Below are 26370 nucleotides of genomic sequence, written 5' to 3' on the forward strand. Positions count from 1 at the left end.
TCTTCAATTTTCCTTATATTTTAATGCACCTTGCACCTTGTGGAGAAGCACTCATCATTTCGTTGTATGCACACCATATAATGACATTAAAGGATTTTGATTTGATTTTGATTGATTTGAAAAGAAACATTTTCATTGTACAGTCATTTTTCATATATGTTTTGTACCTTAAAATGGATCAGTATGATCAAATGAACCACTCAACTAAAGCTTTTATTGTCAGGAGCAAGGAACAATGGGTAGGACACAAATGCAGAACTCAGGGCAAGATCGTGGTTTTTGAAGGAAGTTTAATACCTGGCTGAGGTGAAAACACAGGTAGCAGACCAAAACGGCACAAACAGCAAAACATGTGGCAAAAAGGCAAGGTCCAAAAAAACGAGAAACAAAGTTAGATAACTACAAGATGAAAAACATGGCACATGACAAAAACAAGACGACTTGACTATGGTGGGAAAGGAACACTGGGACGTAGTAATGAGGCACCTCCATTAACAAGAAGCGCGTGCAAACTCACACACACACACACACACACACACACACACACACACAACGAATTGGCAACCCAAAACACGACACACGAGGCTTGAATATATGACATAATAAGAAAAAGGTGCAGATGAGCGGCGAGTGCCAGGCGCAGCTACGCGCAAAGCAGTCGCATGACCACACCCCTGCCATTTCTTGACTCTTTCCTCAAATATACGTTAGCAAGCCCTTCTGAATTTTTCCAGGATTTTGATGTCATAATTGCAATTCCATTGATTTACATTGGACCTTCCACACACCGAATTTCTATGATGGGCCATTTTCAAGGACTGCACTATTTTGCCAAACCCAAAAGGTAAGCATAACATTAGTGTGAACACAGATTAGCTTTAGCAAACAAAGGTTTAAGCATTAGCTTCTAATAATTGGCACATCCTCGAATGTTTGTCAAACATATCAACATGGGGTACAGGGTATATTGTAGTCATGGCAGTTTGACATTGAAGCTGCAAGGTCTAAACTCCAATTCCTCATAACCACTGCATTGAAGCTTGCTTAAAATCATGTGAAGTCATTAGGAGAAGCAGCAGAACCTGCTTCATTGCCTGAATGACCCCACTGGACGACTGTTTTGTGGTACAATCATTCGAAAATATGGTGAAGCTTTGGAGTGACATGGTAATTTGAGAGGTTCCGATTCTCCACTGGATTATGTCAAATCAAAAGTTTGCCAAGTTTGCTCCCGGCTAGATTTAGCTAGTAGGGCATTGGCTTTGTAATTTGGGGTCTTGGTTTTTATTTACATTAATAGAGCCCTATGGGGTCACAAGATCTGCAATCTGTAGGCCGGTCCCAAGCCTGGATAAATGCAGAGGGTTACATCAGGAAGGGCATCCGGTGTAAAATTGTGCCAACATAAAATGAGCGTTCATTTAAAGAATACCATACTGAATCGGTCTTGGCTCAGGTTAACAACGCCCACCCCCGGGACCGCTAACCTGCAGGGCGTCGGTGGAAATTCTGCTACTGTGGGTTACAGACAAAGAAGTGGAGGAAAGCCGATTTGTCAGCAGAAGAAGAAGAGGAATGCACAGAGCCTACAACTGAGTGTAGGGACTTTGAATGTTGGGACTATGAAAGGAAAATCTCAGGATTTGGTTGACATGATGATGAGTAGAAAGGTTGATATAGTGTGTAACCATGAGAGCAGGTGGAAAGGTAGTAAGGCTAGAAGTTTAGGAACAGGGTTTAAATTATTTTACCATGGCCTAGATGGGAAGAGAAATGGAGAAGATGTTATTTTAAAGGAAGAGCTGGCTGAGAATGTACATACAACAACATAGAGTGACTTAAAAGAGCGGTGGTAAAAGCAAGGAGGGAGATTATATTTTGTGCAGACAATGTAATGTGAAGGAGGTAACTGGAAGAAGGAAGAAGAGACAAGTGTGAAGGACCAGGTGGGGCAATGATTAGTAAGGGGGAAGTTAGAAAGACACTAAAGAGGATGAAAAACGGAAAGGCGGTTGGTCCTGATGGCATACCAGTGGAGGTGGAGGCAATTTGGAGAGGTGCCTGTTGAGTTGGTGACAGACTCATGATACTCAGATGGAATATTTACCTTGAGGATGCTAGAGGAAAAAGTACAGAGAAGGTCAGAAGGAACTACATTGTGTCTTTGTGGATCTAGAGAAAGCCTTTGGCAGAGTACCAAGAGAGGAACTGTGGTACTGCATGCGTAAGTCTGGTATGGCGAAGCAATATATAAGGGGGAAGTCAGAAAAGCACTACAAAGGATGAAAAATGGAAAGGCAGTTGGTCCTGATGACATACCAGTGGAAGTATGGAAGCAATTTGGAGAGATGGCTGTGGAGTTTTTGACCAACTTATTCAACAGAATACTAGCGGGGGAAAAGATGCGTGAAGAATGGAGGAAAAGTGTTCTAGTTCCCATTTTTAAGAACAAGAGCGATGTTCAGAGCTGTGGGAATTATAGAGGAATAAAGTTGATGAGCCACAGAGAAGGTCAGAAGGAGCGACATTGTGTCTTTGTGGATCTAGAGAAAGCCTATGACAGAGTACTAAGAGAGGAACTGTGGTACTGCATGCGTAAGTCTGGTGTGGCAGAGAAGTATGTTAAAATAGTACAGGACATGTATGATGGCAGCAGAACAATGGTGAGGTGTGCCTTAGGTGTGACAGAAGAATTTAAGGTGGAGGTGGGACTGCATCAGGGATCAGCTCTGAGCCCCTTCCTGTTTGCAGTGGTAATAGATAGGCTGACAGATGAGGTTAGACTGGAATCCCCTTGGACCATGATGTTCGTAGATGATATTGTGATATGCAGTGAAAGCAGGGAGCATGCAGAGTAATAATTAGAAAGATGGAGACATGCGCTGGAAAGGAGAGGAATGAAGATTAGCCGGAGTAAAACAGAATATATGTGCGTGAATGAGAGAGGTGGAGTGGGCAGAGAGAGGCTACAGTGAGAAGAGATAGCGAGGGTGGAGGACTTCAAATATTTAGGGTCAACAATCCAGAGCAATGGTGAGTGTGGTCAGGAAGTGAAGAAACGGCTCCAAGCAGGTTGGAACAGCTGGCGAAAGATGTCTGGTGTGTTATGTGACAGAAGAGTCTCTGCTAGGATGAAGGGTAAAGTTTACAAAACAGTGGTGAGGCCGACCAAGATGTACGGATTAGAGATGGTAGCACTGAAGAAACAACACGAAGCAGAACTCGAGGTAGCAGAAATGAAGATGTTGAGGTTCTCGCTTGGAGTGAGCAGGTTGGATAGGATTAGAAATGAGCTCATTAGAGGGACAGCCGAAGTTGGATGTTTTGGAGATAAGATTCGAGAGAGCAGACTTTGATGGTTTGGACATGTTCAGAGACGAGAGATTGAGTATATTGGTGGAATGGTGCTGAGGATGGAGCTGCCAGGCAAAAGAGCGAGAGGAAGACCAAAGAGGTTTATGGATGTGGTGAGGGAAGACATGAGGGCAGTTGGGGTTAGAGATGAAGATGCAGAAGATAGGCTAAGATGGAAAAAGATGACACATTGTGGCGACCCCTAACGGGACAAGCCGAAAGGAAAAGAAGAAGTACAGGACATCTATGAGGACAGCAGAACAATGGCAAGGTGTGCCATATGTGTGAAAGAAGAATTTAAATTGGGCCTGTCATGAAATGGATGATTTTAGGTATATTATTAATGAAAAACCCACAGCCAATCTGGTAACTTGTGTTTTTGACATATACAGTTTTTTTGTAACTCCCGCCATGAAAATCCTCTCAGGGATTTGTTTTCGAGAAGAAGCAGGAAGTGACGTAAAGGACAGTGGTGCCGCCTTGTGGACTCGTTTGTTTGCATTAGTTTTACCTCTGGGAAGGTAGCTCGTTGTTCTGTCGTGTTAGCCAAAATGCCGGCTCATTGCATTGCTTCGAAAAGACCTTCGGTGTCAGAAGGGGCATCGGAAATATCCGAATATCTCTGTTGTTCGGCTTCCATAGTATCAGGCAGTGTGTGTTTTCAACGGCGGAAGTGACGATGATGTCAAGGACAGAGGACGCGACTAATATGGCGACCACTTGGATGTCGAGGGACACTCAATTGCGCAACTTTGTGCATGGATGACACGCTCTCCGCTCACTTTTTTTTTTCTTATAGACATTGAAGTGAATACTGTTATATGTATTTTTCATTACAATATCTATTTTAGAATGTTTATAGGAATGACAGTCCCACTTTAAGGTGGAGGTAGGACTGCATCAGGGATCAGCTCTGAGACCCTTCCTGTTTGCTGTGGTAATTGATAGGCTGAGAGATGAGGTTAGAATGGAATCACCTTGGACCATGATGTTCGCAGATGCTATTGTGATATTAACTAAAAGAAGGGAGCAGGGGGAGGAACAATTAGAAAGATGGATGGATGCACTGGAAAGGAATGAAGATTAGCCAAAGTAAAACGGAATATATGTGCGTAAATGAGAGGGGAGGCGGGGGAAGAGTGAGGTTCCAGGGAGAACAGATAGCGAGGGTGGATGACTTCAAATACTTGGGGTCAACAATCCCGAGCAATCGTGAGTGTAGTAAGGAAGTGAAGAAATGGGTCCAAGCAGGTTGGAACATGTGGCGGAAGGTGTCTGGTGTGTCATGTGACAGAAGAGTCCCATAGGATGAACGGCAAACTTTATAAAACAGTGGTGAGGCCGGCCATGATGTACAGATTAGAGACAGTGGTACTGAGGAAACAACAGGAAGCAGAACTGGAGCTGGCAGAAATAAAGATGTTGGGGTCCTCGCTAGGACTGAGCAGGTTGGATAGGATTGGAAATGAGCTCATTACAAGGACAGCCAAAGTTGGATGTTTTGAAGACAAGGTTCAAGAGCGCAGACTTCGATGGTTTGGACATGTCCAGAGCCGAGAGAGTGAATATATTTGTCGAAGGGTGCTGAGGATTGAGTTGCCAGCCCGAAGAGCGAGAGGAAGACCAAAAAGAAGGTTGAAGGATTTTGTGAGGGAAGACATGACAACAGTTTGTGTTAGAGTAGGAGATAGGCTTGGATGGAAAAAGATAACACACTGTGGCGGAGGATGTTCCCCAAAATCTCACAATACATGGCTGCGGTCATCCTCTCCTTAATACACTGCAGTTGTCCTGTTCCATGTGGAGAAAAATACCCCCAAAGAATGATGCTACCACCGCCATGCTTCACAATAAGGATGGTGTTCTTGGGATGGAACTCATCCTCCAAACACGGTTAGTGGAATTATGACTTAAAAGTTCCATTTAGGTCTTATCTGACCACAAAACTATCTCCCAAAACTCTTGTGTTTCATCCAAATGGTCATTGGTAAACTTAAGACGGGCCTTGACGTGTGCTGGTTTAAGCAGGGAAAGCTTCCGTGCCATGCATGATTTTAAACCATGACGTCTTAGTGTATTACCAACAGTCACCTTGGAAAGGGTGGTCCCAGCTCTTTTCAGGTCATTGACCATGTCTTGTCGTGTAGTAATGGGCTGATTCCTCACCTTTCTAAGGATCATTGAGACCCTGCGAGGTGATATCTTGCATGGGGCTCCACTCCGATTGAGATTGACCGTCATGTTTCGCTTCTTCCATTTTCTAATGATTGCTCCAACAGTGGACCTTGTTTCACCAAGCTGGTAGGCAATTTCTCCGTATCCCTTTCCAGCCGTGTGGAGTTGTACAATTTTGTCTCTGGTGTCTTTGGACAGCTCTTTGGTCTTGGCCATGTTACAAGTCTGAGTCTAACTGATTGTATGGGGTGGACAGCTGTCTTTATACAGCTAACAACCTCACACAGGTGCATCTGATTCAAAATAATACATGGAATGAGGTGGACTTTTAAAGGTGGAAAAGCAGGTCTTTGAGGGTCAGAATTGTAGTTGATAGGTGTTCAAATACTTACTTGCAGCTGTATCACAAAAATAAATTATTTAAAAAAATCATACATTGTGATTTCTGGATTTTTCTTTTTAGATTATCTCTCTCACATTGGACATGCACCTACGATGAAAATTTCAGACCCCTCCATGAGTTCTAAGTGGGAGAACTTCCAATATAGCAGGGTGTTCAAATACTTATTTTCTTCACTGTAATTCCACTCAAGGTTCTTGGGGCCCATGATGAACAAAGATTAATACACTACAATGAACACAAATGAAAAAGCCACGAAAAAGTTGTACTTTACCAATGTCCGTTAGCATGTGACAAAGCGTGCGATTCAATCGCACTTGAGTGTCGAAGGGAAACGAAACCCATAATGGCTAATGGTTGACGTCCTTCCTAGCCAATGTGATGCAAGGAAGATACTAGATGATAGCCAATTCTAATGGCTCTATCTCGCCACTTTCAAACCAAGATACAGGATGTTTACTTTCAGTGGAATTGGAATTGGGGGCTGCAAATCCAGCACCTATTTTTGCCTCTTGTATCCTTAATTTTAGTTTGTTACAAGAGAAAATATTTTTCTGTGGAGGCGTTTTGTAACCTGAATTTTTTGTTATTAGAGATGTTTGTTAGGGTGAATTGGGTCCCCCTTGATTTTGAAAACTTGAGTCTTTTGAACTGAACTTTTTTTTGTAGCGTGAGGCTTGATATTAAAATTAAAATAGTGAAATTCGGATGAAATATTTCAATGTTTAGGGGTTCCTCATCACGATGGAAATGTCAATATTGCATCAGTCAAATTGACAAATTAAAGCCTCAGTGGACTGCAAGCAATAAAATATCCATGAATTCATAAAAAAATTGCCAAAAGGAAAGATTAAAATGTATTCGTAAAATATTCATTCAAATGAACATCCATCATTCAAAACATACATCCTGAAATGTACCTACAGAATGCTGCAATGCTAACTTTTTTGCTCAGTTTGTCTACAGTCTACAAATGCAAATACCAATTTTCAATTTTGGTTTTCATTTTCTTCCGTTGGTTTGGTACAGCTTTCCTGTCATTTTCCACAACTTGCAAAATATTTTGGTAGTTTTTTTTCCATTTTAGCAGATTTTAGAAATTCGGCAGCTCGTTTTACACCTCTCTCGGCGCTGTCGTTAGTCACCCTCAGGTTTTGGACGACAGATTGATGTTTTCGATAGTTTTCCATTGACTACCATTGTTCAGGATCTTCATGAAGAAAATCAGTGTCTATATCAAGTAATTCGAAGAATTTTCACAAATCGCATGAACACAAATCTTTCAACTTTGTATGTTCAGGGTCAAAACGGGGGAAAATTGGTTTCCCGTAACCAGTCCCATGCCGACTCTCGTCATGTGGTTTCTTTGGTAATGAGACAATTGTTTACGCTATTTCACGTTTCTCTGTCTTGTCGAGACTGTCACTGAAGAGACCGAGCGGAATCATTTCTGGCACCAAGTACCAGTAATGATTCATGAACCCCTTCAAAACGGCTTTAGCTTTCAGTGGATCGATATTCACAAATTTTATCAAATTTTTAGCCAATTGTAAATCATTGATCGGTGCTTCTGAGCTAATTGGACACAAGAACCACCACGGCTCATAAATGTGCGTCACAAAAGTCACAAATCTTGCTACTTTATCCATGACAGACTTTGATAAGAGTCTATCCTTCAAATCAGTAACAGAATTTCTTAAAAGAATCATTTTGATCGCATACAAAAGTTTCGCCATCCAGCGAGCTTTGTGTGTCGCACCAGGTTTCTGAAAGTTGGATGTATTGTCCTCTCCTAGGTAAACTAAAACCAAGTCTAGCAGTTCTCGGTAGTCGCCTCGCGGTAACAAGTTCACAGCAGCCAAGTTGGGGTCACCAGTGCCTGTCTTGATGGTCGTCAGAAGTTCAATTACATGATGTCGCTGCTCCAGCATAAAAGGATCCGAACTCCTGTCACTCGTCAGCTCAGCAGTCAAATCCAGTTCAGAGTACCTGTCCCTTAATTTCGTAAACACTGACACGTCTTTGCTTTTCGATACTTCCACACCCAGAGCATCCCAAGCCTTTGTGAGTAAGATTTCACCCACATGTCTTCGACAGGCGCACCACAACAGAGTTTTCCAGAGGTTTTCCTGGATGCAAATGCAGCCAGCTCTGAGATGTCTCGTATTCGCACTGGCGGTATCAAATACCATAGCTGAAATATTTCCACTACAGTTCCATATCTCTGCTAGATCGAGCGTAGCTTTAGAAAGATCTTCAGCTCTTTCCAAAGACTTTACAGGAAGGGCAGGAACACCGAGCAATTTGATCCCACCCACGGCCAAAATCAACACGGGAAGACGATCATCCTTTGCGTATTTATCAGGTAACGTCTCCATTAGTTTGCCATCCCAGTGAATTGCTGCTGGTTGGGGAGGAACCCAGTCTGTCTGGATTCTCTCAGCAATGTTGGCGGCCGTGTCCTTCCGGTGCCGGTAGGACTCCACCAGGTTCAAGTTTACTGCATATGTAGTGCCATCACATGAGCTGATGAGAGATTCTACGGTTGCCGCTCGCGCAGTAGGAGAAATATTGTTCCTCACTGCCGTTGAAACTAATTACGGTGATTTCAGCACATCACATGGGACGTGTATATCTGAGCCAATCTTCTTTAGTCTTCTATGGGGAAGTCTAGTCGATGTTGATGGAGCGGATTCGTCTGAATCATCTGTTTTGGATGACTCGTCCGGGTCTTCGACCAGTTCCTTATTCACTTCTGTCTCAAGCTGTCGTTGCCGTTCTCTCTCAATGCGCATGGTGTTTTGTTTGATACGCTCCGCGACTTTCTTCTCGGTTGTGGCCAAGTTTGAATCAATGCCTCCATCACATTCGTTCTGGTCATGTTTTTTCAGGAACAGGCGGTCTTTATTCGAAATACGATCGAAGACATCACGTGGCCAGAATGGAAACGTCTCCTCCGACCCGGATTTGAAATCTTCGATGCGTTTAGGCCATCTTCCTGACAATCATCGATCTTTCGGAATTTTCATCAGCTCTTGCATATCAGCGTATAACGATTCAACCTTCTCCGACATCTTGTTTTCCTTAACTGTTGGTATCCTTGCTTTCTGGTAAAAAATCACGACTTCCTGAACGACAGATTTTGCAGCTTCCCTGATAGGCTTGGCGACGCCTTGTTTTTGGAATTCCTCTTTTGCAGCAATGAATGACAGAAAAATCTGTTTTCTGGAAGGAAGTTTGGCTCCTTTGATGGCTTTATCATCCGCGGTTAGGACGGTCCCAAGCAAAAAATACCGCGGGTCTTTCTGTTTCGCAGCAGCCATGTTGACAGTTCAATGACTTCGCGTTAACTGAGAGGTAAACACCAACTTGTGCTGAGAGGTCAACCTGCTCAACGATTTCATGAGTGCTTCTGAACGTTCCGGGGAATGTCTTGACGTTCTCGACGCCGCTCGACGATAGCTTAGAATTTTTTTTCCGCAAAATGGCCGCATTGCTGATCAACTATTCTTAACCAAAATCCGACTAATTTTGAAAAATTAGATCTCCATGAGGAACCCCTAAACACAATTCGATTTCGTTCAAATTTGAAACGCAGCTCTTACATGATGAACCTCACCTCCAGAAAAAAGATTGTTGATTTTGAAAGATGTCGGGGGACCAGATTCACCCTAATGTTCGTACTACTGTAATTATTATATCCCAACTCTGTGTCTGTATGTGAAGGTTCATCCTAATGGAGAGAGTGTTCCAATGTTCCCTTGAAACTGCACAACTGTGCATTTCTGCACTTGTCGCATACGCTCAGCGCAGAGGAAAACAGATCCAGCTCAGTGAATTCCAGCCTAACGTGTTTTTTTTTTTAACACGGCAGCACAATGCCTTTCACAAAGAGCTGCTGCTGGCCACACACTCTACTTCCGAGTTTACCTGACACCATCCCCCTCCATTATAACCCTCATAATTACAAACACCAGGGTATGTGAATAATCGAAGAAAAAGTGGTGACACTGGACGAGATTTTCTCTTTTTTTGAGTGAGAAAGTTCTGGTCTTAAGCCAAAGTAGAAAGTGCAGGTTGAGATGGTGTGTAACGTTAAAATTCCACCTTGGCACAGTGTGATTGAGGATGAAAGCACAGACGATACATTGCCCAAAAAGCTAATTATGTATTTTAAATATAGGAGGCAACATAATATTAACCTTGAAACTGTTTTGGAGCATCATTTAGCTTTCAACATGCATTGTGAAAGGTATTGTGCAAGCAGTAATTCAGTTTTACACCAAGGAAAACAGACGGGGATATGATTGTGGGTTAAAAAAAAATGAAACAAAGTTTTAAGCGACATTTCAAATTTATAGTTAATAGTTGGCTTTATATGTATTTGTATTGTAATGTATTTTTTTTTTGTTTGTTGACATTTTCAGGGTAAATTTGCAAAAACACAAAATTGTTCTTTAAAATGTTCTGATGGAAATGTAATGGAAATAAATGGAACCTTTAAATGAGGCATGTAACTTCAAAGGATGACACTGATTGACCTCAGTGCATACGTCTGATGTTGGTCACAGTGGTCAAAAGGAGCGCTCACGGCCTTAGTGTGTTTGCTGAAACATGTGAAAAATTAGAGGGAACATTGCCTCCCTCTGCCTTTGGATCTGAGAACAGGTCCAGAATGTTGTTTCTGGCTGTGCACCAAACAGAAGCGAAAATTACTCCTCTTTTTTGGAATCCTTGGTCTGGGTGCTGTAGAACGCTGCCAATGGGGACTCCCTTGTTCTGCTGGGAGTTTTTAGTCTGTGGGCAATGAAATTGAGATCTGGAGGTATATGTTTGGAAAGAATGGCTTCCTTGACCGCAACCGGAGACAGATTTGGTGGCCTCAGTATTATGTCTCAGCATTTTGCAAATTATTTATTTCTGTTGGCTTCATCGAGCCACCATCTTCAACTGTTGCTGGACTCTGAGTGGTTTGAAGCCAAGTGTGAAGTGGCTATAATGGGAATCCACCTCCGAATCTGAGACCATGGTCCTTTGGCGGAAAAGGGTGGAGATCCTTCCCCATTTGGAGGAATTTAAATTTCTTCCAGCCTTGTTCACAAATGAGGAAAGAATGTAGAAGCACACTGACACATGGTTTGGTGCAGCTCCAGCAATTGGTGTGGACTCTGTATTGGTCTGTCATGGTGAAGAAGGCCTTGAACTGAAATACAAAGCTCTTGTTTAATGGCCAATTCATGTTCTCACCCACACCTTCGGTCACAAGCTGTCGGTTGTGACTGAAAGAACGAGCGGAGCTAAAAATAGTTTCCATTGCAGGGTGCCCAAGCATGTCCCACCAGGAGGAGGCCCCAGGGATGACCCAGGACACGTGAGGGAGATTATCTCCAAACTGGAAAGGGAACGCTTTGGAATCCTTGCGGAAGATCTGGACGATGTGGCTGAGGAGAGGGAAGTCTGTTTTTCCCTGTTAAACTGCGGTCCTCATGAACTGACCCGGAAGAAGTGGAAGAAGAAGATAGAAGTACAGCCTGATGGATGCAACATCATCTATTGAAATAAACCCATTTGTTTGCAGAGTAACATTAGCACATGCTGATGAACACAACACAAGTCTTCTGGCAGCTCATTTGGTTATGTTATGTGCTGTTATGTGGTTGAATGAAAAGACATTACGCAATCAAATCCCTTAACAGGAAAAATAACAAAATAAAAAGAGATATAATGTGCATGTATATTTTTGCTTACCACCACATCCTGGTCAACCCTATGCCGGTTGGCCCGGACCTCCTCCAGCTGCCTCTGCGCCTCCTCCAGGGCACGGCATTTGGCTTCCATCTCCTGCTTCAGCTCCTGCTTCTCCCGCTGAGTCTTTAGGATATACTCTTCCTGCTCCTCCTGCAGGGTCATCAGAGCCTTCATTTTTTCCTCCTCCTCAGCAAGTAACCTGCACCCAGAAAACATCATCCACACTTTAAAAAAACACAATCTTTGTCTTTTATAGGCAACTACACATTGTCAAAATCTCTTTTGCCTCAGGGATTGTTCCTCTTTCAAATCTTCTTAAATGAAACCGCTGCTCAAGAAACCAAACCTCAACTCTGATGCCACTGAGAGCCACAGATGACTTTTTAATCTACCATTTCTCTGAAATCTTGGAAAAACGTTTTTGAACAACTGGCTGACTATGTCAACTATAACAATGAAACTCTAATTATGAAACTTTTCAATCCGGCTTTAAGACATTACGTAGAACTAAAACTCTACTAAGCACAAACAACCTTCTCATAAAGCATTTGACACAACTGATGATGCCAATTCTGTTAAATCATCTGTCAACCTTTCTCCAGAGTCGTCATTCTGCACTCTTGGTTCACCTCCTAACTATCAAATAGAACACATCTCTCATGGACCTGTCTTTCTGACTACTGTACATTAAACTATGACATCTCACAAGCCTTAATACTCCCTTGTCTAAATATGTCCAGTATACATGTATATACACGGCACGATCGATCAGCTGGAAAGTGTTGGACTCACAGTTCTGAGGTCCCAGGTTCGATCCCGGACCTGCCTGTGTGGAGTTTTCATGTTCTCCCTGTACTTGCGTGGGTTTTCTCCGGGCACTCGGTTTCCTTCCACATTCCAAAAACATGCATTCATTGGAGACTCTAAATGGCCCCTAGGTGTGATTGCGAGTGTGACTGTTGTCTGTCTCTATATCTCCTGTGATTGACTGTCAACCAATTCAGGGTGTACCCTGACTCCTGCCCGACGACTGCTTGGATATGCTCCAGCACTCCTGCAACCCTTTTGAGCATAAGCAGGTCAGAAAATGGAAGGATGGATGGATGGATGGATGGATGGATGGATGGATGGATGGATGGATGGATGGATGGATGGATGGATGGATGGATGGATTGATAGATGGATGGATGGATGGATGGATGGATGGATGGATGGATGGAGACTCTAAACTGCCCGTGGGTGTCGTGGGTGACGAAATAGATTCAAATGTGTAGAAATGCTCAATTGATATGATTACAAAACATAATACCAAGTCGTCACAACTATGGCTGATTGGTATACAGCTTGCTTGTGGTAGGGACAAATTTATTGACGTCACCTCAGAGAACTCTGCAAACATCAAAACGACCAAAACTGTTCAGAACAAACACATATCTTATCAATTAAAGGGAATGTTAAAAACAATTGGAATTCAACTTTTTTTTAAAGCTTATTTAAATAAAAGATGGACGGGGGTGGCATATAAACACTCTCTTAGGGCAACACATTGGCTTGACATTGATGCTTTGGACTGTTTTTATACCTATCTTCTGACTGATAACTTTGAACAATGAGGTCTCTCTGATGCTGCGGATATTCTCTGCAGACCTTTGCTTGTGATGTGACACCAAAAATGTCACATTTATTATAACAAGTGAGATTGCTTTGGTTGGTATGAGATGAACTTTAAATCAGGGCAGTTGTGTTGTCTCCCATTTAGGATGACTTTGGATGTGATTGCTTAATTCTGAATGTAGCCACACCCCAATTTACACCACATTATATCAGTTTATTTTGGCTTTGCTTCTCTAAAATATTGTAATTTCATTTTCTTGTAAGTAGTACAAGTCATTTATAAAAAAAAAGCTAATAGCATTTTTTTGGTGAATGATTTACCTCGGTCTAATTTTTTATAGTATATTCCAAAAAAACTGCTATTTTAATATGGGTGTGTAGAATTTAAACTCACTTGAGGTTCTCTTTACCACTTTTGTTAATAGATGTATTTTTGACCATTGATTGTGGAAACGGAATTAAATACATAATGCACATACTATTCGTTTCTAATTAAATGTTTCTAATTTATATGGATAATTTTGGCAATGGGTGACCCCTTTTTTAGCCTTAGCACCTGTCCTCAGATATGTCCATGCGTCTGCCTAAATGTAGTGTACATTAAATCCAGTGTAGTAGCAAAGAAATTTCCCAGGCTTTCGGGGTCCAGCAAACCACTGTCAGAGCCATTATCCACATACCTCAAATAACATCTAAAGACCTGCAGGCCTCATTAGCCTCAGACAAGGTCAGTGTTCATGACTCTACTATAAGAAAGAATAAATGCCAAAAAGGCATCCATGTGAGGGTTCCCAGGCGAAAACCACTGTTGTCAGCAAATGATTACAAAGGCTCATCTCACATTTGGCAAGCAAAATCTTGATGATCCTAGAGACTTTTGGAGACTTTTCTGTGGACTGATGAGTCAAAAATTTAACTTTTTGGAATGTGTGGACCTGATACATCTGTGTAATTATGGCACAGCATTTGATAAAAAGAACATTATTCCAACAGTGAACCATGTTGGCAGCAGTGGGATGGTCTGGGGCTGCTTTGCTGCCTCAGGCCCAGGACAACTTGCTGTGTCTGATGGAACAATGAATACTGCTGTGTACCAGTGAATCCTGAAGGAGAACATTTAGCCATCACTCTGTGCCCTCAAAATCAAGAGCTCTTGGATCATGCAGCAGGACAACGATCCGAAACACACCACCAAGTCCACCTCTAAATGGCTCAAGATAAAACTAAAATTAAGGTTTTGGAGTGGCCAAGTGAAAGTGCGGGTTTAAATCCAATTGAGATGTTGTGTTGTGACCTTAAACAGGCAGTTCATGCTATAAAACCCTTCACTATGGTGGAGTTGAAACAATTCTGCAAAAAAACAGTGGGACAAAATTCTTCCAGAGCCATGTGAAACACTCATCAGAATTAGAATCTTTTTTTTTTTGGCCCAGTGTGTAAAAACACACAAGGAATTTTTCTCTGCCAGTCTCTGTTGCTCTGGTACAACATTCAGAACAAACAACAACAAGTAACAAGAGCAAAGAAAAAGAAACCATTTATTTCTGTTTATAGGAACCAATCCTGATAAGAGTCACAGATGGGCAAGATGTAAAGTCTTCTTCATTTAGAGCATGCAAGAGATAAGAGTGTATCAACGTCCGTGACAATTGTGCAAAGGGAGCAGTTTAAAGTGACGGATCATGCGATAGTCTACAAAATATATTACTAATACTGATTGGACCAGCAGGATGTGAGGGTGTGGCCCAACAATGGCACAAGGCAGAAAAATAGTAGGCTTGCTGAACAAGAATTTAATGACTTAATTACGAGAGGGTAAAAACTGTTCAAATGCCTGCTAGTTTTGACTTGCATTGATCGGTAGTGTTTTCCTGACGAAAGGAGCTAGAAGAGCTGGTGCCAAGGATGTGGAGGGTCCGGAAGGATCCTGCCCTCTCTGGACTTAGCTCGTGTTGCGTGCAAGTCTTCCATTGTGGGTAGAGTGGTCCCGACAATTCATTCAGCGGTTTTGACTGTCCGTTGCAGTTGGAGTTTATCCTTTTTTTTGTGGCGGGCCCAAAGCAGACTGTGATGGAGGTACACAGTACTCATTGGATGACCGCTGCGTAGAACTGTCTCAGCAGCTCTTGTGACAGGTCTTGCTCCCTCAGAAGGCGTAAGAAGGACATCCTTTGCTGGGCTTTTTTGAGGATGGAGTTGATATTTGTCTCCCACTTCAGGTCCTCAGAGACTGTAATTCCCAAGAACTTGAAAGTCACGCCAGCTGACACAAGTCGGTTGGACAGCGTCAGGGGCAGCTGTGGTGAAGGATGTCTCCTCAATTCCACAATCATCTCTACAGTCTTTAGAGTGTTCAACGCCACGTTGTGTTGACCACACCAAAGCTCCAGTCTCACTACTTCCTATGGATACGCAGACTAGTCGGATGCCACGAGGTGCAGTCGTTTGTGTAGAGCGAGAAGAGCAGAGGGGAGAGGTGGTGGTGTTGGTGTGTGTGGATGAGATGGTGTTCCCCAGCCTCACCTGATGTGTCTTGCCCATGAGGAAGTTGTGAATCCACTAATCACCAATTATTGGATCACCAATTATCGCAAAGGCTTGATTTTAGTGATTGCTGCCAAGGGTGGCACAACCTGTTATTAGATTTAGGGGGCAATTACATTTTCATAGAGGGTCAGAAAGGTTTGGATTTTTTTTGTGCCTTAATAAATTGAATTGTCATTTGAAAACTGCATTCTCTATTTCCTTGAGTTGTCTCGGAGTGATATTCAAATTGGTTTGAGGATTTGAAACCTTTGTGTGTGATAGCTATCCCACCCCCGTAGAAAAAGGAAATCAGGAGTGGGGCAAATACCTTTTCACGGCACTGTATACTGGGATAAATACAACTTTTACCCTGCTTGAGTATAGCGGAATGCCTCCTCATCGAGCCTGGCTCTGATCTCCTGCTGCAGTGCTTCCTCCTGTTGCTTCTGCATATCCTCCAGCTCACAAATCCTCTTCCTCTGCCTTTCTGCTTCTTCCTCTTTAAGAACCATCTTTGCCTGCATGCTGATTCGCAACTTGACACCAAGATAGCAGGAAGAAAATCTCTTAAAACCAGCTCTTTTGTGAAACCTTGCATTTACCGCCACGCTCGCCTTCTCGGCCTCTCGCAGCTGCACCTCCAAGTTCTGCTGGAGCTCCTCTTGCTGCTGGCGCCTCTTCTCCTCATTCTGCTCCAGGAGAACCTGGGCCTGCTTCTGCGCCTCCTTCAAGAGCTCCAGCTCAGCCAGCTTGCACTCCCGTTCCTCCTGAAGAGCTCGTAGCCTCTGCAGCTCTTCCTCCTTGGCTTGTTGCCGCTTGTCGCGCTGCTCACGCTGCTCATGCCGCTTCAGCTTTAAGTCCTTGTGGAGGGAAGTCTTCCCCTCCACGTGCAGCCTTATAGCCATCTGAATGGCTGTGGTGGAAAACAGGTGAGGTTCTGTGTCATTATATACGTCTGGAGGTTTGAACTTTTGATTTCTACTCACCTGTTATCCATTCTTGTCTCTGTTTGGTGTCTGATGAGCTCATCTCATATGTTTTGGAGAGTGTTTTTAGACAAAACATGCACCTTCTACCATCACGATCTGGCAATACCTTGAAACAAGCGACAATACAAAAGATTATGGTGAGATCGTATGATGACATACGGTGCTTTTTCATTTAGAAGTACTCTTCCAAGACAACAATTGGATATTTGCTTTTGTAGGACATAAAGATGGTCCAAATAGTTGATGGCAGTTAATGGAAGAATTGGCTTCAACAAGCATGGTTGCTGCTGCTTTTACCTCCACACAGCAGTTACCATCTAAAGCAATGTTGCCCTGGCACTCCTTACGGTCTTCCCCAGTGTAGTAGAACAAGTTGCCTGGCTTCAGAGTGAACCAGCGCTCTTTCCAGTTTCTTCTGAGTTGGCCTCTCTTCCACAAATAACCCTGCAAAACATAATACACATTTTCAAGACATGTCAGGAAGTAATGTCTCACACTACACTTGAGGCTCCTACCTCTTTAAGGACATCGCCAATGATCTCCTTGTATACTTCCTCGATAGCCATGCTGATAACACTCCTATCAATGCCACTGGCCACGTTTCCTGCATCCATCATCTCCAAGAAAACCCAAACAGTGATGCCACTGTGCTGCACCTTATCTTGGGAGAATATGTCCTCCAGTTCAACACAGTTGAACTCAACACTCATTGCTGTGCAAATCTTCTTGAGCAAGTACTCCATCTGGATGTGGGAGGGGTGTGTGTGGGTGCATAGAGAAATACAGAGATTAATTTTTACATAATTACCGTATCTATTTGATTTCTTGTCTTGTGTTTAGCTTAGCATGGATAATCCATCTATCCATCCATCCATCCATCCATCCATTTGTTGACCCGCCTATCCTCACAAGGGTCATGAGAGTGCTGGAACCTATCCCAGCTATCAACGGGCAGGAGGCGGGGTACCCTGAATTGGTTGCCAGCCAGGGCACATGGAGACAAACAGCCACACTCACATTCACACCTACAGGCAATTTAGGGTCTTCAGTTAACCTACTATGTACGTTTTGGGGACGTGGGAGGGAACTGGAGTGCCCAGAGAAAACCCATGCAGGCATGGGGAGAACATGCGAACTACACACAGGAGGGCCCGGGATTTGAACTCTGGTCCACAGAACTGTGAGCTCTAACCAGTCTTCCACTGTTCACTTTTTACTTATGAACACTTCTGTTTGTTTCTTGATTAAAATGGTCATGGGTCAATGTGACACAATGTTACACCATACAAAAAAACAAAAACATTTCAACACAACTACTATCAATATTTTTTGCAACAATGAGAATCTCTCACTTTTTTTTGAATATTGGAAAATGGCAGAAATAAAATCAATGACTTTTGTGTAGCTTTTTATACATTTTACATTTTTTTATGTTGAATTGCACACACGCACACACATATACAATTCTGTGAAAAAGTGTTAGCCCCCTTGACTAATTCTTATATTTTTGCACATTTCCCAAATTTTAATGTTTAACATCAGATAAATATAACCCCAGTTAACTTAAAAATGTGTTTTTAAATGGTAATTTCATTTATCAAGGAAAAAAAAATACTATTCAGTTACCTGGGTGTGAGTGAAAAAGTAATGCTCCTTCAACCTGATAACTGGTTGGGCCATCCTCAGCAACAAGAACTGAAATCAAGCGTTTTCGATAACTGCCAATGGAATGGAAAGGAATCCTACAGCTTGAGAAATTACTTGTATTGCCCAGGAACTATTGCCCCTCATCCCACCAATTTCTCAAATCTTAATGCACTACACTCCACAACTAAGTCACGTTACAGGGATAAAGGTTCATTCGGGAACTGGTAACCATAGTAACAGGGTGTGTGGTGGTTTTTCACATTTCTCGAAGCTGAAGTCGTGGCGCTTGAACCCACCCACCCCCCCCTTTCTGTCACGATACGGGGCTCAAGGGTGGACCCAAATGCACGACTCCAGAGACAGCAGACAGTACAGAGGAAACCTTTATTCGGTCCGAGGTCTGAGATCAGGTAGACAGTTCAAACAATCCGAAGTACCAGTACGGATGGGCTTACGAGGGTGGTCAGTGGACAGGCGTGGGTCGGTGCACGGAGATCAGAAGTCAGGAAAGCAGGAGTGCGGGAACGAGGCATCAAGAGCAACGATCTAGCGGAGTATTTGTCGTCCCCCGGGTCCTCTATGTACTGGGTCTAATCAGTGTTCATGAGGCGCAGGTGTGCACCTTCTGATTAGCTGGCCACGCCCAGCCCGGGCTGGAATCCAGGAGCATGACAGTACCACCCCTCAACGGCCGGCTCTGGACGCCCCAGGAGCATCAGGGTGAGCCGCGTGAAAGTCCCTGATGAGGGAGCGGTCCACGACGAAGCGGGAGGGGATCCAAGAGCGCTCCTCCGGGCCATATCCCTCCCAGTCCACCAGGTACTGGACCCCCCTTCCTCTGCGGCGGGAAGACAGCAACCGGCGCATAGTATACACAACCCACCGTCGACCATGCGGGGGGGGCGGGGGGGGACTTGAGCAGAGGAGCCAGCGACGACGTGCGATTCGGGCGAAGTCTGCTGACGTGGAACGTAGGGTGCACCCTCATCGACCTGGGCAGTTTCAGCGAGACGGCGACCGGGTTAATAACCTTGGAAATCGGGAACGGGCCAACGAACCTGGGAGCAAGTTTGTGGGATTCCGTCCGCAGCGGGAGATCTTTGGTGGAGAGCCACACTCGCTGTCCCACTCTGAGCTCTGGTGCGGCCCTTCTCTTGCGGTCCGCTGCGGCCTTGTAGGCGCTGCTCATGCGCAGCACTGTCCTCCGAGCTGCTTCCCAGGTCCGTTTGCAGCGTCGCACCACGGCCAGGGCTGACGGGACCGCGGAGTCTGTGACCAGTGGAGGAAACAGGGACGGAGGGTAGGCATGCACGACATGGAGTGGAGCCATACCTGTTGAGGCGGAGGGTAGAGAATTGTGGGCATACTCCACCCACTTGATGTGCTGGCTCCACGTGCTCTGGTCCCTGGATGCCAGACATCGAAGACTGGTCTCTAATTCCTGGTTAATCCTCTCAGTCTGGCCATTAGACTCTGGGTGATGAAAGGGTGCAGAAAGGGGCCGAGGTATCAACTGATCATCACCTGGTGGTGAGTTGGTTCTGATGGTGGGGGAAGACGCTGGTCCGATGTGGCAGGTCCAAATGTATTGTGAGGGTTTGCTGGGAATGGCTGGCAGACTCCCCCAGAAGGGACTTCAACTCCCACCTCCGAAAGAACTTTGCCCATGTCCAGGGGTGGGCGGGGGACATTGAGTCCGAGTGGAAGATTTTCTGTGTCTCCATTGCTGAGGTGGCCGCCCGGAGCTGTTGCGTAAGGTGGTTGGTGCCTGTCATGGCAGCGACCCCCAAACACATTGGTGGACACCAACAGTGAGGGATGCCATCAGGCAGAAGAAGGAGTCCTATCAGGCATTTCTGGCCTGTGAAACTCCCGAGGCAGCTGATGGGTACTGGTTGGCCAGGTAGAATGCAGCTTCAGTGGTCGCTGAGGCAAAAACCCAGGGATGCTTAGGAGTTCGGTGAGGCCATGGAACATTACTTCAAGACGGCTTTGAGGAAATTCTGGTCCAAAAAACCATGCAACATTCAATGGACACTCTTAATTGCCAATAGGTGTGATTGTAAGTGAGACTGTTGTCCATCTCCACGTGTCCATGATTGGCTGGCAACCACGACAGGGTGTACCTTGCCTCCTACCTGATGATAGCTGGGATAGGTTCCAGCACTGCCGCAACCCTTGTGGGGATAAGTGGCTTGTAAAATGGATGGATGTATGAGTGCAGTAGAACAGTAGTGATGTGTGCCATTGGTGTGACAGAAGAATTTAAGGTGGAGATGGGATCAAGCAGGTGTGAACAGGTGTAGGAGGATCTCAGGTGTGCAATGTGACAGAAGAGTTTTTGCTAGGATGAAGACCAAAATTTATAAAACAGTGGTCAAGCCAGCCAAGATGTACAGATTATTGACAATGATACTGAAGAAACGGGAAGCAGAGCTGGAGGTGGTGGAAATGAAGATTTTGAGGGTCTTTCTCAGAGTGAGCAGGATAGATAGGATTAAAAATGAACTTATCAGAGGGACAGCCTGTCACGAGCATGGGATAAGGGATTGGACCCAAATGTAGGACTCCGAGGCAGCGACATGATTTTCAGTGCGGTTTTATCCCAGGCTGAGGTCCTACATAGGTAAGGATTCCAAAAAAAGACAAAGGCGCAAAAACACGTGGCAAAAGGGAAGGTCCAAAAACATGAAAACGAGGTTGGATAACTATTGGCTAAAAATGTCGGATAACTACTAGGCAGCTGCGCACAGGGCATTGTCCTGGCCATTCCCCTGACACAGCCATGATGATGTTTTGGAGACAAAGTTAGAGAGAGCAAACTTTGATGGTTTGGACCAGGGGAGAGAAAGAAAGTGAGTGTATTGGTAGAAAGATGATGAGGATTGAGCTGCCTGGCAAAAGAGTGAGAGGAAAACCGTAGACAAAGTTGATGGATGTTGTGAAGGAAGACATTATGGCAGTTGGTGTTAGAGAGGAGGATGCAGGAGATAGGCTTAGATGGAAAAAGATGACACGCTGTGGCGATATATATATATATGGTCCAGGGTTCAGTCCCGGCCCCGCCTGTGTGGAGTTTGCATGTTCTCCCCGTGCCTGTGTGAGTTTTCTCTGAGCCCTCTGGTTTCCTATCACATCCCAAAAACATGCATTCATTGGAGACTCTAAATTGTCTCTAATTGTGATTGTGAGTGTGACTGTTGTCTGTCTCTATGTGCCCTGGGATTGGCTGGCAACCAATTGAGGGTGTACCCTGCATCCTGCCCGATGACAGCTGGGATAGGCTCCAACACTCTGGCGACCCTCGTGGGGAAAAGTGGCTCAGAAAAAGCATGGATGGATGGACCATTCACACCCACACACACACACACACACACACACACACACACACACACACCACACACACACACACACACAGAACGCACACGCACTGCTTAACACCGCTCGGTGTGACTCAGGAGGATATGAATAACACATGAAACTGTAATGTGTCTCAGTTTCTTTAAGAGCGCAATACTGTATATTGTAAGTGTATTGCATTATTATATTTTTAACAACACAGTATATGTGAATAAATTAAAATCACATGTAAGACAAATGAATTTAGCATGCTGGCATGGTTCTCAACAACCATCCTAGTTTCTTCACTGGTCCTTTTGGAAAATGAATTAACCAGTTCTGTGCTCGACCAACCTCATCAGGGACCATCACCAAAGGGTACTTGTCCTCCGACAGAAAATTAAAAAGACACCAAAGCCGAAATGCATCTCGCTCTGCCAGAATTGTACTTGAACTTGTATTGGGTTTGTAGTTTTTCTTTGCTGTCAGTGTCCAACACAACTCATCCACATCTTCTTTGTTGAATGACCCTTCAATTACCTGCAAAAAACAAAAAAACACTGTCAGTACCAGACTATCAATGGTTTAGGGGAGCTCACCCTGTAATCTGAATGTCAAACAAAATTACAGTACAATGTGTTGCTTGCAAAATTTTCACCCTTGAAAATCTCATGACATGTTGGTTGCATATCTACTTTCCTCAACCAGGCAAATTTGCCAGAGTTTATGACCAACGGCATTTACTTTAGATTGCATGAAACAAAGTCATGTTGCTTTCAAATCAAGACTGCAATATCATGTGCATCTAAATTAAATACACACCTTCTCAAATGCCAGGTTTTGTGATCTTAAAATAAAAGACAGAAATAATGTCTATCTTTTTTCACCATTGAGGAGACCTTTTAAAAATGTTTTCAAGAGTGGAATGATGAATCAACAGCTGACAAGGGTGTACACACTCTTACAATCAGTTATGATACGAACCGTGTTAGAATGGTGTGACCATGGTGTGTTACATTTGTCATTGATAATGTACTTCAAGGGCTACTGTCATAAAATGGATGATTTTTAGAATGTTATTAATGAAAAAACGGAAGCCAATATGGGGCTATGCGTTATTTCACCACAAAACACGATTTTGATGTATAGAGCTTTTTGTAACCCCCGCCATGGAAATCCTCTTGGGGGATTTGTTTTCGAGAAGAAGCAGGAAGTGACGTAAAGGACAGAAGCGCCCCCAAGTGGACTCGTTTGTTTCCATTACTTTTACCTCAGGGAAGGTAGCTCATTGTTCCTTCGTGTTAGCCAAAATGCCAGCTCGTTGCATTGCTGGACATTGCTTGAACACTCGGGAGAATGGATTTACCCTTCATAAGTTTGCAAGAGACCGGTTCGTCGTGAAAAATGGATTGCACGGGTGCAGAGGATGAAAGCTTCATGGGTTCCAAATAACAGTTAGGTGTGTATACAGCTACTAAAAAAAATAATAGTTTGGGGTGGACCACGTAATCGGTCTCTCATAACGTAACAAAAGATCCGCGTACGAAATATGTCGATGTGCGCGTTGGACGGCATCGGGCTGCTCCGTCGCTTCGCCAGCGAAGGCTGCGCTTCGGGCTTCCGGACGGCGGCGGCTCTGAAGAACCCAGCCAAGAATGCTTCACTCAGCTGCGTCCGTGCCCCAGCTCGACGGCGTTGTTCATCGCGTACTGCGGCGGCTATTAACAACCCCTTATTGCAGCACGGCTCAGATCCATTATAAGCCACCATGACGCCGAAAATGAGCCACACCGCCTGTTGCGTTGCGTTCGGCGGTCACGGCTTCTGCAAAGGCTGCGCGTCGGGCTTTGTGGATGGCGGCGGCTCTGAAGAACCCAGGCGAGAATGCCTCACTCAGCCGCGTGCACGCAGTAAAGGGCCCCGGCTCGACGGTGTTGTTCATCGCGTATTGCGGCGGCTATGAACAACCCCTTAAAGCAGCACGGCTTGGCTCTGTCATAAGCCACCTCGGCGCCAAAAATGAGCCACACCGGCCGGATGAGATGAGCTGCGATGGCTCATCTCCGCCACGGAAGTGGATCGCAGGGGGATGTGGTTTGGCCGTGATCGCATATCATCTGAACATGCCTCGGAACAATAGTGTAATATTGCCCCGGTAACTTCACTCGCTTGTGTGGTGTTCTCCTTTTCGAAAAGAGCTTCCATGTCAGAAGGGGGGTGTTTGTCTCCCATAGTAAGGTGCACCGCGTGTTTTCATTGGCGAATGTCCGGGGTGACGTCACCGACAGAGGAATGTAGCCAATATGGGAACCACTTGGATGTCGTAGAATGACACTTCTGCAACTTTGCGTATGGATGACGTGCTCTCCGCTCACATTTATTTTTTCATATAGACATTGAAGTGAATAATGTTATATGTATTTTTCATTACAATATCTATTTTAGAATGTTTATAGGGGTGACACTTGGGGTTTAAGTGAGATGAGTTCAGTGCTGGTCAAGCACCACCAAGGGGTGGTCGAGCGGTGACGGATGCTGCTGTTTGAGCACCACCAAGGCAGGCCGCTCCTGCTGTTGGTCGAGCACCACCGAGGCATAATCGAGACACGGTGGCTGCTGGTCGAGCGCCACCCAATCGAGGGCGAGAGGCAGGTGGGGGTCAAGCGCCGCCAAGACATGAGCAAGAGACAGCCAAACCTTGAATTCAGCCACTGGAACACATGAGAGAAAGGTGGCTTTTGCGCCGACAAAACAGGAGAAAGAGGTATATGCCATGGGCCGGGTATCGCGGGAACAAAAACAAGAGGTGCCGGCTGGTCGATTAATCCCCTCTTCTGAGCCCAGTCCATGAGAACCACAACAGGCGAGACCAAATGATTCATCGTGGAATTCCACTGCTCTGATTGATCCTTGCAATGGAGGCAGAAGGCAGTAAATTCTTTGACCCGCTGCGCTTGAAGGGCAGCAATTTTTTCATTCCACTGGGCTTGAAGTTCAGCATTTATCGGGTCTGAGTCTGCCGGGTCCATGTATGGTCAGTTGATTCTTTCACAAGCAAGCAGCAAAGGATTGGATCCAAGTGCAGGACTCCAAGGCAGAGACAGGGTTGCTTTATTCCTGGCAGAGGTCAGACACAGGTAAGCAGTCCAAAAATGGCACAAAAAAAGCTTGGTAAAAGGTAACATCTAAAAACATGAAAATGAGGTTGGATAACTACCAGGCAAAACAAGATTTAACAAGATTTGACTGTGGTGGCACAAGAATGCTGGCCGTGACAGTGAGGCAAATACACAGGATGAAGCTTGTATACTCACTCAGACTCATACAACGAACTGGCAACTAGCAATACAACTTACAAGGCTTAAATACATGGCATAATCAATGACACAGAGCTGCAGGTGAGGCGCTGCTGCCACAAGCAACTGCACACAGGTTAGTAGCTTGGCCACGCCACTGAGAATTTTCAAATCTGTCACGTCTGTAACATTCATAGGATGTTACAATTTCCGATCACTGGTGAGATTTTTTTTTTTTTTTAAGCCAACCACCTGTCTACTCATGTGGTTTGTAATGATTTGGTATGGTTCCTGTTTGAACTTTCATGTTGAAGGTCCTCGTTAGTTCTTTGACAAACGAGCACTGTAACCGGAGGAGATTGAGGCACTTGTGCTGGAGTGAGAAATAAGGAGAAACCGAATGTGAAACTCAAGAGCAAAAATCGTCCCGTTAATCTTAGATAGCAATACTTTTGTGATGCCGCTTTTGCATGAATGAATCAGCAGCACACGACATAAAAAATGACGTAGTAAACATCTGTAAAACTGCTTCAATAACTTCTAATAAGGAAGCTAAATGTGTGCTGATAATCCTCAAGCTTCAATTAGGGATTCACTCCATGGAGGACAATGCTTTTTGACAAGCAAAGGTTGGTTTGAAAAATTTAAAAGAGCGTGCGAAAATATGGTATGAGCTGTCAAGTTTAGCAATTGTGTTGATGGGGTTTTGTCCTTGTACAGTGTGTTGGATTAAATGGATTAATTGTACATAAATTATCTCATATTTGCTCTCTTATTTTATTTTTAATGCTCTTTTGCTATGTTGATTTGACTCGTTTGCTTTGTTTGCTTACGGTTGCTTTGTTTATCACGTTTGCTGTGTTTGTTACATTTCTGACCGCCCTACGGAAATAAAAAAGAGGATTCATGGACATGTGGCCAGAACGGGCTAGACATGGTGAGACACATCTCGCATTCTCCATGCGACCAAAAGGTGAAACGAAAGTGATCTAACAGCGACACGCGTAAAGTGACATCACAGCAGTGCATTGCGGACATTTGATGCGACACAAGAAAACATCCCGCGTTTGCTTTGTTTGTCACTTTCTGGACTGTCTAACTAGACACTTGTACTGTTGTAATTTTTGTCTCAAGTATGCAATGTATAAATGCTGGACTATTGATTAAACATTCTGGTACCCACATGGCAGCTCCAGCAGTAGTCTCTGACTGATGTATGGTAACTATACAGTAATATAATACAGTTAGTGTTTGATCATTTATATTTATATTAGGGCGGCAT

General features: G+C 44.3%; 1 protein-coding gene across 8 annotated transcripts in view; it reads right to left on the bottom strand.

Moving 5' to 3' along the window:
- Window positions 1–26370, bottom strand: part of LOC133492743 (differentially expressed in FDCP 6 homolog) — a 99974-nt gene that overhangs the window by 3658 nt on the left and 69946 nt on the right. For all 8 annotated transcript variants that reach the window (XM_061805407.1, XM_061805352.1, XM_061805361.1 and 5 more), the window contains 7 exons: window positions 22147–22332; window positions 17322–17549; window positions 17104–17250; window positions 16804–16912; window positions 16456–16730; window positions 16187–16353; window positions 11678–11876 (listed from right to left, as the gene is read on the bottom strand). In XM_061805407.1, coding sequence (XP_061661391.1) covers window positions 11678–11876; window positions 16187–16353; window positions 16456–16730; window positions 16804–16912; window positions 17104–17250; window positions 17322–17549; window positions 22147–22332 — 1311 coding nt within the window. The remainder of the gene's footprint in view (window positions 1–11677; window positions 11877–16186; window positions 16354–16455; window positions 16731–16803; window positions 16913–17103; window positions 17251–17321; window positions 17550–22146; window positions 22333–26370) is intronic.

This window comes from Syngnathoides biaculeatus, chromosome 2 (assembly GCF_019802595.1).
Source record: "Syngnathoides biaculeatus isolate LvHL_M chromosome 2, ASM1980259v1, whole genome shotgun sequence".
NCBI lineage: Eukaryota > Metazoa > Chordata > Actinopteri > Syngnathiformes > Syngnathidae > Syngnathoides > Syngnathoides biaculeatus.